We start from the raw sequence: 16,913 nt of genomic DNA on the forward strand, positions 1-16,913 counted from the left end.
GGGATCTGACAAGAGCAGCGTACAGGGGCAGAACCCCCTCTCTCGCCCTGCCGGCCACGCTGCTCTGGGTGCAGCCCAGGATGCAGTTGGATTTCTGGGCTGTGACCACACACTGCCAGCTCACGTTGAGTTTTTCATCAACCATCACCCCCAAATCCTTCTCCACAGGGATGCTCTCAACCACTTCTCCACCCAACCTGTAGCTGTGTCTGGGATTGCCCTGACCCAGGTGCAGCACCTTGCGCTTCGCTTTGTTGAACTCCATGAGGTTCACACAAGCCCATCTCTCAGCTGTGTCAAGGCCCCTCTGGATGGCATCCCTTTCCTCCAGCGTGTCAACTGCACACAGGGCTCGGTGTCATCAGCAAACTTGCTGGGGGTGCCCTCGATCCCGCTGTCCCTGTCACTGAACAGCATCGGCCCCAACACCGACCGCTGAGAGACACCGCCCGTCACTGCTCTCCGCGGGGACAGTGAGCCATTGACCACAACTATTTGCAGGCAGACATCCATCCAGTTCTTTATGCACTGGGTGGTCCATCCATCAAATCCATGTCTCTCCAATTTTGAGACAAGGATGTGTCAAACGCTTTGGTGTGTAAGTCCAGATAAGCTGCATCGGTTGCTCTGTCCCACCCACCAAATGCTGCAGCCCTGTTATAGAAGTTCAGGCATGATTTTCCCTTGGTAAAGCCATGTTACCTGTTGAAAATCACCTCTTTTTTTTTGCATGTGCCTTAGCATAGTTTCCGGGAAAATCTGCTCCATGGTCCTGCCTGGCCCAGAAGCGAAACTGATTGATCTCTAGTTCCTCAGGTCTTCTGATTTCCCATTTTTAAAAAATGGGGGGTTATATTGACCTTTTTACAGTCATCATGGACTTGACCTGACTGCCACAGTTTTTCAAAAATTATGGATAGTGGCTTAGCAACTTTGTCTGCCAGATCCCTGAAGACACTTGGATGAATCTCATCAGTTCCCATGGACTTGTGCACATTCTCCCAGTCCCTGCATTTGTCTTTCTCAACTTGGGCAGCATGCCTGGAGAGCACTTGCCATTGAAGATTGAGGCATAGAAGTCATTGAGAACCTCAGCCTTTTCTTTGTTCATGGTAGCCAGGTCTCCCGTTTCCTTCCAGAGAAGAAGGAAGCAATATAAATGAAAAAGACATTATTAAGCTATTTAATCAATCTGCAACAATCAGAAGTAACATTCCATGCATACATTTATATTAGTTACCAAGCTAACACTAATGATACATAAGATATCCTTCTCAAAAATGAGGAGATCTCTGAGAAAGAGAACCCACTTTATCTGGTGTCGATGTGTGATTTCCAATTCACAGTTACAGCGCTTTATTTACAAGCACAGAACTGAGGTGCTCCTTTTTTTCAGTGCAGTTCCTGAGCAAGAGCATCCAATTCTTTCTGATTCTTTTATTTTGTTCTTGAATTGCAAAGAGCAGAAACATCTCTGTATGTTCCACTTAAGGACTCAGCTATGTCTTGACCAGAGCTGTATTTTCACCAAATGTTCTTCTCTGGTGAATAGGTTCTTGAGATGTATGAGTTTGATGTACATTATGTTTGGCCAGTTCAAAGCAGATCAATTTATAAATTGAGACTTAGGTTCAGGAATATTTAACTAGCTTGGAGCTACAGGTACACCTGTATGACTTTACCTAGTTGTGACTACAGAAAAGGTTTCTGTGATGTTTTAGGTGAGGTATATACTGTGGGACATTCCAAGACTTCAGAGACTTCCATGAAATCTATGCAATGTGGCAAGCTGTACCTGTCTCCATTGCACTTGTATCTGTCTAACAACAGGTATTGATGGCCGTCCAAATTGCTTTGTATCCACTCGATTAATTGACTCCAAATGACTTCTGGAATGTAAAATGATCTCCCTTTAAAAGTATAAATACTGTTAATGTAGGAAGCAAGAATACATCCAGGAAGCTGTCCAGTGGGATTACAATCACTTCTTGGTAGTAATACTGAGTGGGTCATAGTAACTAGCAACAAGATAAAACCCCTCAAGTGTTCTTGATGCATCCTGAAGCAATTCAGGATCTGTGAAACACACGAGATAAAATCACTGTGGAATCAGTAAGTATAATTCTTTGCAAAGCAAAATTTGATTAATATTTTTGACTGAACATAAGCATTTTCCTATATATACCTACAGTGTAGGAAAAAATTGCCCTAAGTATTCACAGTGAAACTACCAGCCCAAATTGAGAGATTTATGATTGAGTTCAAATCCTACTGGGGTTTTTGGCTTAGGGAATTACCTGTGTGAAGTAGAATGACACAGGTCTTGGAAACAGTTCCTCCTTGCAAAGCTGGCAAGGTGTATCAGCCTAGAGAAACAAAACTAGAGCTGAGGATCTTGTTTTATAACTTCGTTTGCCTCTCTTGTTCTTGAGATTGGTAGGTCAGTCAGTTTGTCCCCTGACCTGCCCCAGAACCGTCTTGGCGCTTTTGTGGCTTACCCTGATGGCAAGTGGCCTTTCAACACTGTTCCTAAGACTGAGGAATTCAAGCCAAAAACACTTCCCTTACCATGCCTGATGTCACTGTGCTCATCCCACAAGGCCAGAACCTTGCTGAGAGCTGGCCTCCTACTCATGGTTTGCTGTAAAATCTAGATAGTGAAACCTTTTCTATTTCGTCCAGCTGGACAGATAACTTCATCAGGATTTAAGGAACTGTAATTCCCAAGTCAGGTGTTTTCCCTACTAAATAGAGTTTCCAAAAGATAAAACTTGTATTGTATTTAACAGTTCACTCCAGAAAACGCCATAGAATCATTGAATGGTTTTGGTTGGAAAGGACTGCAAAGTTTTTGGAACTTATGACACTGAAAACTTCAGCTGTTAAAAAGAAGACCTATATACTCAAGTATATAAATAACCCTATCCAGTATTTTTCAAGTGCAATATACTTTTTTTTTTCCTATTTGAACTGAGCAAACTTGCAAAGGCATTTGAATTTTTCATTTTAAAACACTCTCTTAGGAGTGCGAGGTAATTAATAAGTAGAGTAAAATCTACACTGAGAAAGAAAAGGGACTAAACTGCAGAAATAAGTTCTGTAATTTCATATTCTGTAATTCCGTGCTCAAAGACAGAATAGAGTATGTATACTTTATTGGGCCAGCCTAATCCTTCAACCAAATAGCTCCAGAACACACCATGTTTCTGTTGGGATGGTACTCCATATTATTCGTCTGACAAGAGTAAAGGCAGAGGGATTGTGTTTGAACCAGGTGCTCAATTAATTAAAGCATTTTCTCCCCTCTCAGAAGAGACAGACTGGCCTAGTATCTGGTCAATTATATTTGTCCTGATGTTACACAACTCTATTAAAATAATAACTTTTTACTCCAGTTTGTTCCACTTCTTTTAAGTGGAGTCACTCTGGAATATCCACAAGAAAAAAGGAATTGTTTTTTGTTTTCATTTCTGCTAACAATTTCCCCATGGCCTAGGTAAGGGGAGAGATAACTTGGACAGGGAGAAAGAACAGATTAAAGAGAAATCCTTATGACTACTTGTGTTACAAGGCAGATTTGAAAAGATCATGTAAGTCTAATATCTGCAGAATAAGATTTGTGCATGACCCAGTACAGTTAATTCTCTCGTATCTAGTGCTCTGAAATATTTTGGTTATATTTTTGTGCTTTAGCAGTGTATGTTTCATTTGGCCTGGATATTTGCTTTAGCAATAACCTTCAGAATGAAGTAAACTCTTTTGTATCCCTTTCTTACTTTCTGATTCTCACCTATGTGCCTCTTGCAACCATTATGCCTTAATTCTTGGGGGGGGGGGAAGTGCTTTTAACTTACCCATTCATTGTTAAACAGAAAAACTCTATTTGTGTGCTGTAGCTTCAGTCAACTATTGGCCACTCACTCGAAGAAGCACCTTTTAATCCTTATGTGCTGCAAAGAAATAGAGGTTCTACAGAAGAAGAAAGAGGTAGGCAGAGTAATTTATATAATTAATACAGTTTTCTTCTTTATGGCAGAGATCTCTCTGAACCCATTTTTTTTTTTTTTGTTGCAAGTATTTCACACCCTGTTATGTGTTGGTGCAGCCACTGCCATAACTCAAGCCTGGTAGCTGAAACTGCCAGATGTTACCACCTACTTCCCTGACTCTAAAAAGCTATATCCTTGTGCTTCATAGAAAGAATTCTGCCCTGTTGCATCCACAGTGCCAAGTATAATGCGATTAAAGTAGGGTGCCTGAGAATGAAGCACACATAAGGCAGCATTCTGAGCGAAGAATTGTCTGAGGTAACTAGTGAGAAGTAGTAAGGAGAAGGGCCAAAATTTAACCCTTCTTTAATCCTTCTGTCAAGGAACGTCCTGGTTTCACATTGCACAAATGTCCAGTAGTTAAAGCATGTCACCAGGAGGAAGTCACTGTCTTTTGGGATGTTCTGAAGTGCATATAGATGGGCTGTATGTGATCTCTTTATAATGCCCTTATAAGTCAAACACACTGACGATCCTGAACATAGAAAAGGTGAATATATTATCTGTGGCAGCAAAAAATGTCTAAAATCATGTCCAATTTTTTCATTGTTTGAACTGCAGGTGATCAGAGAGAGGCCTTACCCATGGATACTGAGGTCTATGAAAGTCCATATGCTGATCCAGATGAAATTAAACCAAAAAATGTCACTCTTGACAGGAAATTGTTAACCTTGGAGGAAGGTGAACTTGGCTCTGGCAACTTTGGTACTGTAAAGAAAGGGCTCTATAGGATGAAAAAGTAAGTGTTTCCTTCTATTTTCGTGGTGTCTAATATGTAAAAGCTCTAACCTTCACTGTTTGGAGCAGCAGTTAATCTTTGCATGTCATTTGAGTGACAGACTGTACCTAAGTAATTTGGGCTAATATTCACCAGTTTCTTTCATTGTTCTTACACATAATGCCCTCATTTTTGTTAGTAAAGCAGGGAAGTGCTCCTTATGACTATTTTCTTTCCTGATGGGGAAGTCCACTGCCTTCCTCCACAGTTTGTGTGGGCAGTTGTGTTATGCAATGTTTCCCATCTGCACAAAATCTATTTCAGAAATAGTGTAGAGTCCCGTGGACAGCTACCTGCATCAAAGAGATTTTTTTTGCCTAAAATAAGTATGATAAATACCAGCTCCATGAAGCTGGAGTGTTGATTTTCAAGAAGACAGAATGTGTTGTAACCTCTTTTATCACATCATGTGGATAGGAACAAACCCTGTTCCTACCTGACTGTTCATGCATTTTCATAGGAAAATGTTATTTTATGTTGTTTATGTGCATGGACTGCTTATGTATACACTCATCATTTGAAGCTGGGGTCATTTCTTTGACCGAGGTTTTCAGAGGCAGGAGGGATTTTTATTTTTCTAGTATAGTCTGTAGTGATTTGAAGGGCTCTGATCTCAGCTCGTGTGTTTTTAATCCTGATTCACACTTGAGGTGTGTCAGTGTCATCAGTCACTCTTTCAGTAGCTGTATGAACTGAAAGTTGCAGAAGTAGGCTTAATTTCTCAGGATTTCAGAGCACTGCCCTGGGGTCCTGCAATGCTGTTCTAGTCTCACCCCCCGAAACATCTTAATGCTTAGAAAGCTCTTTATAGCTTTTCTGACAAGAAAATGCCATCCTTACCAGAATGGGCATGGAAATTGTGTCCAGTACATTTGTTTTCAGGCTTCTTAAGATATTTTTTTGGTGACAATTTTTAATTTTCTCGGGTTCTTTTCATTCTCCCTCTTTTGCTTAACTGTCTTCCGAGCTTTGGACAGAGCAGTGTTCCTGTTGTGGTTGGTTTTTTTCTCCTCTGAATGTCAATTCTGTCTTTTGTCACAATTTGTACCGTGTGCACAGAAACATCAGACAAAGATTCTGTGCATCAGCACACAGCTTTTTCAGCAGCTTGTCCCAGAACTGAATTTTTTTTTTTTTTTTGCAGGGGTGCCAAGCCAGTGGCTGTAAAAATTCTTAAGAATGAGAGTAATGATCCAGCCATAAAGGATGAATTACTGAGAGAAGCAAATGTAATGCAGCAACTGGATAACCCGTATATTGTCCGAATGATAGGCATATGTGAAGCTGAGGCCTGGATGTTAGTAATGGAAATGGCTGAGCTTGGGCCGTTAAACAGATTTTTGCAAAAAAATAGGTATGTAAGCCTTGATTCCACTTCATAGTGTACAGGTACTTTCTTCTATTTTTTTCTTTAAGGGCAATTATAAATTAACATGCCATTAATGTAATAATTAATGATTCTAGTTACTCTCCATTAGAAATTATTATCTTGTGCATGTCAAACATTTCTGCCAAAATAGTGTATTTTGAATAAATGAAAGAATTTTCACATATCCTTCAATTGCTCATTTATTGATGTGATCACACACCATCTTGCCCAGGACAGGTAGCCTAGGCTGCCTTTTCTAATTAAAGCTTAGCTAAATGTAAGTGCATCAGGTTCACAGTGTGATATGGGCAAGTTCATAGTAAAGATTTGTGTTTGAACTCCATGAAGAGTCATAAAAATGAACTACTGACCTCTTTAAAATTCAATTATGATTTTCAGACATGTCACAGAGAAGAACATAACAGAGCTGGTGCACCAGGTTTCCATGGGGATGAAATACCTGGAGGAGAATAACTTTGTTCATAGGGATCTGGCTGCAAGGAATGTGCTATTAGTCACCCAACATTATGCCAAAATTAGTGACTTTGGACTTTCCAAAGCTCTTAGTGCAGACGAAAATTATTATAAGGTAAGTTTTTAACAAGACATGAAAGCTGCATAGTAACATAGCTTAATAAGGTTATTTTCAGTGGAAATGTAGTTTGTTTTTCAAGTTGAAAATTAAAAATATTACGTATCATCCACTATTTTATAGCCTGATATTAGGTTTCCAATTTTCAAAATTGGTGATTAACATTAAGAGATGTGTAGGGAGGAAAAAGCTCTTTCTTTTCCTTGCCTACTTTCATTTACTTTTGGTAAACTTGTCATTAGAAGGTTGAAAATGATGGTGGAAATGAGATACTTCCTTATATAACAGGGGGGAAATGTATTTGTTGCAGACCAGTTCTCACCATGTCCACGGAAAACACAGGCTAACACACTGTATTATTGACTAATAGAACTGAATTAGGGAAGGTTTTTGAAAGAATACCATTGGTAAATTATAAATTAACATAAGCTGAATTTGTTTAGTTTGTTTTAAATTCATAGAACACCCGTACAGCTAAGGGGGTAAAATAATTGCCACATTTAAAGGGTGGAAGACAAAGGCTGTAGTTATGTCTGCACCGTTTTTTTTTCTGATATATCACTCTTGCAGTTCAAATTATTTGTTCCTTCTGCTTATCCCCTTTCATCAGCTGTTTAAAGCTAATAAGCCAGACCATGAAGCACTGCAGAGGAGGAGCAAGCACATGCTCCCTTCTGATGACCTTCTTATAGGAATAATAACTACTGCCAGAAAAGGCATCTGAAATCACTGCCACTAGCCTGCCCAGAGATGCTTGTCAATCTCAACCCTCAGAGGCTTGAGAATTAATATCAAAGGTCTGTTCTCTTTACAACTCCACAGGATGAAGTGGTGTCCTATCACTAGATCTAGCACTGTGCTAGGATAGACTGAGGCTTGAGTGGCTGCAATGCAGTGCTGTGGCATAATTTAATCAAACTGTGGTTTGCCACAAAGCAGTCACTTTGCTTTGAAATAGAGCCTCAACTTCAAGTATCCGGGTGTGTATCTCTTACCCTCTGTGGAGAGCCTAAATTAAAAAAAAAAAAACAACTAATTTTAAAGAGTACCTTTAAACTAAATGCCACTAAAAAATTACTCCATGTCATTTAGCTGAGCTTTGCTTTACTGCAGATTTCCTTTCAGTGCGTTATTTTGAAAGTGGAAGATTACGAACAATTTTGTAACGCTTCTGAAGTGGCTGTTACCCATTCTCTCTAAAGCTAGCTACATCAGAAATGTAATGGTACTTAGCACAAATGTGTGCAGATCTAAGTTAACCTGGTGGTGTTTAGTACTTATCATTGTCTCCAGCCTGCTTTTTTCCCTTTCTGTTACGACGTATTTAGGCACAAAGTCATGGAAAATGGCCAGTCAAGTGGTATGCTCCGGAATGCATGAATTTCTACAAATTTTCTAGCAAAAGCGACGTTTGGAGCTTTGGAGTCTTGATGTGGGAAGCTTTCTCTTATGGGCAAAAGCCATATAAGGTGAGTGATTACACCTGGTCATTTTTTTTTTTTTTCACCCTGTAAAAATTCAGAGCAAATTTGAAACAGTGCCTTCTCCTGCCTAAAAAGAGTCGTTGCAACAAATGAGTCAAAGGTTTAGCTAAAAATCAGTTCCAGGCCTCTGTTTGATTCATACTGGCACACATACTGTAAGTATTTGCAACTTGGATGACTGACTGTTCTGGTCACCCTGTTCCAGGGAATGAAAGGTGGTGAAGTTGCACAGATGATTGAAAGAGGAGAACGAATGGAACGTCCTGAGGTCTGTCCAACAGAAGTCTACAGTCTAATGAAATTGTGTTGGACATACAAGTGAGTGTGACATGATGGTCTTTTAATAGAAGTATATTTTAATCTACATGGTTAGTAGCCAGAAAGGGAATGAGAGGATTATTTCAAAATGCAACTTTTTAGCCCTTTTTCCATTACAACCATCCTCCAAACTAAGGAGTCAGTTGCCCTTTAAGGTGAAAATTATTTGAGTTATACAGTGCACTACAAGAAGCTGATTCTGCACAACAGAGTTTGCTGGAACAGCTATATACAAAATATAGGGTATCATAAAAACCATGTAATTGCACACAAAGGTCAGTCTAATATATTTTGAAAAGAACGTTTGAAATTAAGCAAATAATTTTGTTTCATTTTGGGTTGTATTTTGTTTAATCTTCATTTCCAAGTCTTTATCTTTACTGAAATTTCAAAGTCATATTACCAAAATATTTATTCCATTCTTCAATAGTTAGCTGTTTTGACCTATTTTCTCTTCTCTCATTTCTGTACATACTCAGATTGGCTCCCACACTGACCTCCAACCAGTGAGAGGCTAAACATCTTTTCCTTTTCAGATCATACTTCATATGTCAAAAACTTTTTTTCTGGTTGACAATTCAGAAGATAGAATTATGAAATACAGAAGAAAAAAAATAAAGCCTACCTGATTTTTTTTAAATAGTATATTGCAAAAATTTTTTAAAACTATTTTATGATTTATCATTTTAAACTATATTGTTGAAGTTACCTTTAGCTGTAGGAAGGCTCCAAGAAGTACCCAAAGTGACTGTAATGTCACTTATTATTCCAGTTCATCATCTAGAGAATATGAGTGTCCGATAAAGATCTACATTTAAGGAGCTGTGGTACTTCACTTTTGGGTACCTTGCTTCTTTATTAGTTTTGTTACACCTTGTACTCTAGAATAAATGTGCAGCCATACAATAATTCCTGCCTTTTTGTTGGACTCAAAGAATGCTGTAACAGTTCTACAGTGAAATGGATCAGGTTTTGTTAGGATGAATAAATGTATCATAAAGCAGGCTCATTATTATTTTTTGTACTCAAAGATCTTTATTATTGGAAAGAAGACAAATTCAAAAAGAAAAGTTCAAGTCAGGCAGAGTAACTATCTCAATATGTAATGTAATATTGTAGGGGCTTGTCAGTTTAACTGTGTTCTCCAAATAAAGAAATAGTTGCAGATATAGAAGAAAGACCACCCAGTCATAGTGTGTGGGTAGGCTCCTCTCAGTGGTTCTAAGCCTCTCTGTGTGACTGCAGTGCCAATTATAAGGCAGATATTACACCTCAAATACTCTTTTCTCTAGATTATTACTAAAGTAAATGAAGTAGAAAATTAAATGGAGCTGATTTGCTATTTCTTTCTTCTAGCACTTTCACCGACCACAGAGTAACAGGCATGATAGTAAAGCCACTCACTGGATGCTCTGTAGCGACATTTGCCACTTGGCATTAATTTTTAACCTCATTTTGGTAGCCTCCCAATATTGTGAGCAGCTTTAAATGAGCTGTCACCGAGGTAGAGTCCCAAGCATTATAAGGCCCATGCACCCTTACAGCTTTCTTCCTCCTGTGCAGTGATGCTTGTTGTCTTTCCACAGCGTTGATGACCGACCAGGATTTGTCGCGGTCGAGCTGAGACTGCGTAACTACTATTACGACATTTCCCACTAACAGCCTGAAGAACAGCATCTTCCTTGCCTCCAGCCAGCACCCTCTGAGAAGCAATTTGATTTCCAAAACCAAGCAACTTTGGCTTCTGTACTTCCATTTTCACCCTGCAAAGCACAGAGCTGAGCCTTGTGGTCTGTAAGGTTGCCTTTTCTTGCCTTCTGCACAATATCCAAGCACAGAAAGAGAGTGTTGAAAGTGTAGAGGACTCAAAGTGAGCAGCAAGGCTCTCAGAGAGCAGATGCTTAGACTTTTGCTACATCCAATTTCATTTTATTTACAGCTTCATTTGCATTACCTTTGCAGTCCTGTAAAAACCATTTAATGACTTCGAACTTCCTTCCTCTCCTGTATTGGACTGCCAATTGGAATTTAGATGTTCCTAGTAATATTCTTAGTCCTCAAATGTATTTAGTTTTTCCGGCTTTCCTGCTCCTCAAGAAAGAATAGCATAAACATTTCTCACTGTGAAGGAAATTCACTGTGAAAGTGTGTCAGTCGCTTTGACTGACGGTGTGTTTGATTTTATCACCAAGCCCCTTTAAAATCAAGTTATATTCTTCTTAGTGGTAAAGTGGGCAGAGGAGAACTGGAAGTTTTGACTTTCTAACATTGTCACCTCCTTCAAATGTGATCAGCTTCTCTTGTTCCTCATCTAATGTGTGGAGCCCAGCTGTTCCTCAGGGAGTTATTCTTTTTCCTGGTGAAACCTGGGAACTCAGGGGTTTGCTCTCATCTTTGAAGAAAACATACCAGCACCTAAGACAATGATTCTGGATTTTAACATAAACTGCGCCACTGCATTCCTGAAAATACACCTGTGATGGAGCAGCACCTAGTTTTCTCTGTGCTGTTTTCCTTCTCCAGACATACCTTTTCCATGTATCTGTTTGGGTATACCAAAGCCCCTTGTTTTGTGTTTTGAGCAGCAATCATTTTTGCCTTTTTCTCAAATCTTTATTGAAAAGCATCTGTCAGAATTTCACCACACGTTATCACCTCTAAAGTTAAATTTCACCTCTAGCACAAATTCTTTAAAATAGGCATGTGGACCTCAAGATTACTTTTGTCTGTTCCAAAATCTTACTATTTGTCCAGCTATCTATCAACGTGGCTATCTCAGGAAAGGGTATTTTTATTATCACTCTTCTGTAATTTAGAGTGCATCCCCATTAAATTGGAAGTTTAGTAATAGTAATTACAAATAGTATAATCTACTCCTGATTGTTTTTACCCTTATGCTTTGCTTGTCCAATCTCATTTTAAATATTATCAATATCAAAATTTCTATCACTTATTACTCACAAGCAGCTACTCTATTGTCATTTACACATATCTCAGGAGTCTACGTAACGTTACATCTGTTAGATAAAGAGATTTTAGAAGAATATAAAGGATAAGATTTAGAGTTAGATATATTTATTGCATACGTCTGGTTAGAGTATATGTCTTTCATTTTCATGTGAACAGGATATTCTTAGAGATGGAGTGATATTTTTTTCTCTAGAAAAGAAATTGTGTGAAAAACTGAGAAAGTGTGAAATAATTTTAGAAACAGATAGGACTACAAACAAATGTAGGATTTACTGAATTTTTTCTTTTTACTAAGGTTGTGATCTGTTTGTTAAATAATACCTGGTTACTTTTGGTAGTTCAGTCTTGAGTGTCCAGTGCAAGATACTTCAGAAACCACATACTACTGAAAAAGATTGAGAGTAATAGATCATGTTTCAAACGTGACCAAATGTGATTTATACTGAAGATGATTTATTTTTTGTTTTGTTTTTAAGAAACATTTTGTACAAGACCAGCTGGAGTAGAAGTTAGCCATAGTTACACATGGGTATTTCGTCACTTTAGTTGTGTTGCAGAGAAATTGCTATTTCTACATGTGCAATTAGTACATTTATGGGGATATTAGTTATAAAAAATTGCACAGATCGCACAAATCTCTATTAACCAGCAAGTGACAGTACTCAATTTCCCTGAGTGAGAGATATATCTCTCTGTATCTCTCACTGTCTTTAAAAACAATGTCTGATACAACAAAATTGGAGGATTATTTCATGTCCTCTCTTCTGAGTGAATGTCAACATCACTTTCCAGTGTTACTTGATTATTCCTAACTTCATTGTTACATAATAAAAGTTTACACTGAGAATATAAAGAATTGTGAAATAAATGGATTAGGTTTTAAAATTTAAATTAAAGACATTTTTACAAATTATGTTGTTTTTTAAAGGAATCCTTTAATATTTGTGTGCTTTCTAGAAAATGCTGGTGCTGTGCAGAGTGTGTATATGCACTGAGTTAGTTGTGACTGTTGTGGAAGACTGAGATTTTCCTGTTGACACTGAAAGGTATGTGACAGGACAGAGAAACCCAGTGAAGTCTGGGCTGAAGACAGAACTAGTAGGAAACTCCCAAAATATGCATGTTGTTACTACAACTAACTCTTTTCAAGATGGTGTTTTACCACAATACAGTGCTGGATCTGGAAGGTTAGAGGTGTCAGGAGTCAGTGCAGTGTATCAGATAACCAAGAACTTGTGCCTTACAGGCGTCAGCTGTGCAGGATTTAAGTCATATTATACAACCATGGAGCTTCCCTCATAGGCACACACAACTGTTCTAGGCGTTCTGAAATATAAAAACAGTGATACCTTAGTCTTTCATTTAGCTTTTGCTGCATGCCCAAGTTCTCAGGAAAGCAGAGGCTGGATGGGTCTGAATGTGAATTTGAATAATTAACAACAAAGGCAGAAAGGTTGACAACTCTTCAAGCAGCTGCATACCTTAGAGGTGCATCAGCCAGTGACTGGCTTACACTGCTCTGCTGTGGTTGTTTTCCTGGGTAGCAAATCTGTCCTTATTTTTGCACCTTCACATTTGTGGGACTGCACCATCAACTGATATGAAGGGGCTGTCGTCTACGGGCTGTCTGGATTTAGTTGTCTTTATTTTTAGGTTGGCTTGTATCAGAAATGCCACTTGGTGGTGTAGGCCCACAAGTAATTATCATGATAGAGTTAAGGGTTAGAAAACTGCAGCGTGTAGTAAGATGCTGGTGGAGAAGAAGGAGCAGGTGATAACACTCAAGGAAAACAGAAGACTTCTGAGAGTCTACGTGTCTTTTAAGTGATACCAGAGCAAGAGACTGCACACACAAAGATGCAGACTATGTCCCACACGGGCACAGAAGGGAGTGAGAGTGGCATCTGGGTTGAATAATACAGAAAAACATTAAGCCAGCAATTTTGATCACGAGCTCTAAGTTTAGCGAGAACAGAAAGAATGCAAGTCATGCAGAAGAAGAAAAAAAAAGGAGAAAAAATACACCATCTGATTTATTGACAGCAAAAAAACACAGCAGCAGACCTAAAGCAATCCCAGACTCAGATGGAAAAGAGGCACTTCAAGACTCAGTACCACCATTCCCCAGGAGTGTGTCACCATGGTGCAGTGGGAGACAGTGGCACAGCCACACTGGGGCCCAGTTCTCCCTGCAGGGATGGGTCACTGTCCCAGGGGTAGTAAGAAGGGATTGTAGGGCTGACCGGAAAGACTCAACAGCCAAATGCCTCCTGCTGTAACTGTACCTTTACTGGGGCCACCAGGTAACCTGCAAAGGCTTACAGCTGGAAAAGGGGGGGAGGAAGGAGGGTGGAGCATGAAACAAATATCAGAGAGGCAAAGTGTATATTGTCCCCTGTTAATAGTGATGGAAAAATGAGACAAGCCTATGGAATTACCATCTTCGTTCAGAATTGTATTACACAATGGATTACTGTGAAACAACAGTCAGAGTGATGTAACACAAATTCAGCTGAGGTCGACAGTCCTCCAACTCCTCAGAGTTCTCTGAAGCAAGGCTAGCAGTATGCATCTATCTCCAAACAGGTACTTTTTCTTTTCTGTCATATATGTGTTAGTTGAGACGAAGTCCCACTGGGTTCCTTGGCATATAACTAATGCTGCACAAAGTCTGATCACTGCTTCCCTGAGGCAGTGGAGATGTTCACATTTCTTGATAACCAAAGAAGAGAGGAAACAAGAGGCAGCTGGGGAAAGCATTAATTGCTGTCCATGAAAATTCGTGACTTTGAATGCAAATAGCACCTGAGTGGCCAGTCCAATATAAATGCACAGAGATCCTTAACTCTCCTCATCTGTCCACCATCTCAAATGCCTTCAATTGTCAGGGTAAGAAACCATTAGGTCCAGGCCTTGCTTAACTTGTGTCAAACTGCTTGTGGAGGAGTCCCACAGCCATGCACCCGCAGCTACAGCTGCCCACCTATCACGCTCAACGTGACAGTGGTTTGGTAAGTTAAGGGCCAGGCATCTTGTGCCTCTGTCATGTTAGAAATGCAACATACAACAAACAAACAAAACAAAACAAAAAAAAAAAGGAAAAAAATTGCGAAGAACAGTTCGATGACACTGTCCTGTTACATTGCCACCAGTCAGTGGCTGCACTGACATCAACATCTGTTCTTTCTCCTTCCTGCTTTGATAAAGTGCAATTGTGCCAGTTTCAGCAACAACAAGAGTACCAAGAATGTAATTTCATGACCAAACAGCAGGACAGGTAGCAGAAAACTTGTATAGCTGCCTTTTGCACAGCTTTTCTTTGAAAACATTACACACATATGCACGTATATGTGCATGCAGCTTATTGTCATTCTTTGCTACCTGAGTTCAATAGTGCCCTGTCCTCAGTTTTTAGTTCACAACCACTGTAGCTGTATCTTCATGTCTTGTTCTAATTTATGTACAGATTTCATCAGCATTGTTAAATGATTTCAGTCTGACTGGTGCATCAAGTCCCACCTCCAGTAACCTGAAGCAGTGGCCAGCTGGCAAAGAATTGCTAACACTGGTTATCAGTGATATTTCTAGAAGATAGCTGAAAGATAGATGATAGATGGAAGAGAATGTCTGTGGGGAGCAAGGATGCATCAAGAGATGCACAAGAGAAGCAAATTGACTGAGCTTGTCAAAGAGCAGCACTTAGGGGTATTTTTTCCTCTCTACTTTGGAGCAGTTATAAATTGACTCTTTAATTTGGTTAGATATTTCTTTTCCCAAAATACACATATTTAGCACCAATCCTTCCTTATTTTTCCCTAGTAATGACACATCTTAGCCATTCTTGGGTACAAACACCTAGATTATCAATGTCATTTTGTTTCAGAAAGATTTCCACTGTTGCCAGTAAATCCCTCAAAGTAGGGTGATGCTGTTCTAGCAGCTTCCATGGGCCTCATTCTCCTGACTAGTGTGCAAACACACGCTTAAGTTACAACAGGAGCACCAGCAAACTGCCCTCGTGCTCTCTCTGACAGGCAAAGAACAATGCAGAGAAGCAATGCACTATAAAGTTCAGTCACCTCCAAGAGGAAGGCTCCCAGTCTCCTTCTCCCAGCATGTCTGGTTTTTTTAGACAACATAGACCCCTTTAAGACAGAAAATAAAAAATGGTACAGATATTTACTGTCAGATTACATTGGTGTAACAGGACCCACACACACACACACCTTGCACTGAGGAGCCACCTCATTTTTTGCAGGCTTCTGAGGAACTAGAGCATAAACCCTTTTTTCTTTTTCCCCTTTTGTAAATATGTTGTTGACTCTGTCATCAATATATGCATCTCTGGCTATTTTAAAATGTTATATCCACTGTTCTTACTGCTTTGCCAGGGGCATACAGTAATGAGGCACTATTTTTAAGCTCTTCAATCAGCCATGACTTCCTTTTTCATTCCACTCTGTAGCTGCCATAGGGAGTGAGCACAGCATTCCTCATCTTTTTGTGGTTTTTACTTATAAGGAATAGGCAGGACAAGTAGTGATTCTTGTCAGTGCTGGAGTCCTACACAATTTAGATTACAGGAAAAAGTACAGATTGAATCATGTCTCAGAAATTCACCCTCCAGTGTCACATTGTACCAAGTTAATGCAAACCAGAACTCACACTACACAAGTACAGAGCTCACAGTTTGTTTCCAAAGCTCCCACAGCTTTTTCCATGCCAGCTATATAAAACAACAAAAAAAGAACCCCACAAAAATAAAAACCAAAACAAACACCAAAAAACAACAAGACTATTAATATAACACATTCTTGTGTTTGTTTGCAGAACTGTATGTGAGCAATTTTATGAGTCATTTAATTACAAGGAAGCTGAGGCCTAAACAAAGAAATGCACTCAAGGTTTGCTTGGTTTGGCGACAGTCTCTGTCTTTCTTTCCCCCAAAAAGAAAAAGGTCCCAATACGTTTGAAGTGCAGCTAAAAGGAATGAATACATCAGGTGGCACACCAAAACTGGACCCTGATACAGCTGTGAGACTGCTGGGACCTACATGTTTTGCTTGAAAACTGCCTTATTTGGTGGAGGTATGCTGCCAGGCACATGAAGGCAGCATGTCTCACTACTGGGCCACCAAGCCTAAGCAGGACCTTGCTGATTACTGCATATTGTATATAAACAAGCATTTGTGGAATAAAAACCCAAATACTGCACCCTCTTCACCTAACATAAGCATCACACCCTGAAAATGTGATGTGGTGTTTCAAAGGGAAGTGGTTTTTATCCCTGTAACCAGTAAATGCAGTCAGTCCTTGCTCCTTCTTCTCCGAGGAGCTGATCTGCTGCCAGCAT

The 16,913-nt window shown here is 39.5% G+C and overlaps 1 protein-coding gene across 4 annotated transcripts in view; it reads left to right on the forward strand.

The window, feature by feature from the left end:
* SYK (spleen associated tyrosine kinase) overlaps positions 1–12,416 on the forward strand; it is a 49,129-nt gene extending 36,713 nt beyond the window's left edge. For 3 of the 4 annotated variants that reach the window (XM_017821238.1, XM_017821239.1, XM_017821241.1), the window contains 7 exons: positions 3,897–3,987; positions 4,611–4,788; positions 5,972–6,181; positions 6,596–6,785; positions 8,117–8,257; positions 8,478–8,590; positions 10,177–12,416. In XM_017821238.1, coding sequence (XP_017676727.1) covers positions 3,897–3,987; positions 4,611–4,788; positions 5,972–6,181; positions 6,596–6,785; positions 8,117–8,257; positions 8,478–8,590; positions 10,177–10,249 — 996 coding nt within the window. In that variant the 3' untranslated portion in view covers positions 10,250–12,416. The remainder of the gene's footprint in view (positions 1–3,896; positions 3,988–4,610; positions 4,789–5,971; positions 6,182–6,595; positions 6,786–8,116; positions 8,258–8,477; positions 8,591–10,176) is intronic. The other variant, XM_017821240.1, reaches the window with a different exon arrangement.
* The last annotated feature ends 4,497 nt before the right edge of the window (positions 12,417–16,913 follow it).

The sequence above is a fragment of the Lepidothrix coronata genome, unplaced genomic scaffold, assembly GCF_001604755.1.
Source record: "Lepidothrix coronata isolate B3197 unplaced genomic scaffold, Lepidothrix_coronata-1.0 Scaffold89, whole genome shotgun sequence".
NCBI classification, from domain to species: Eukaryota; Metazoa; Chordata; class Aves; order Passeriformes; family Pipridae; genus Lepidothrix; species Lepidothrix coronata.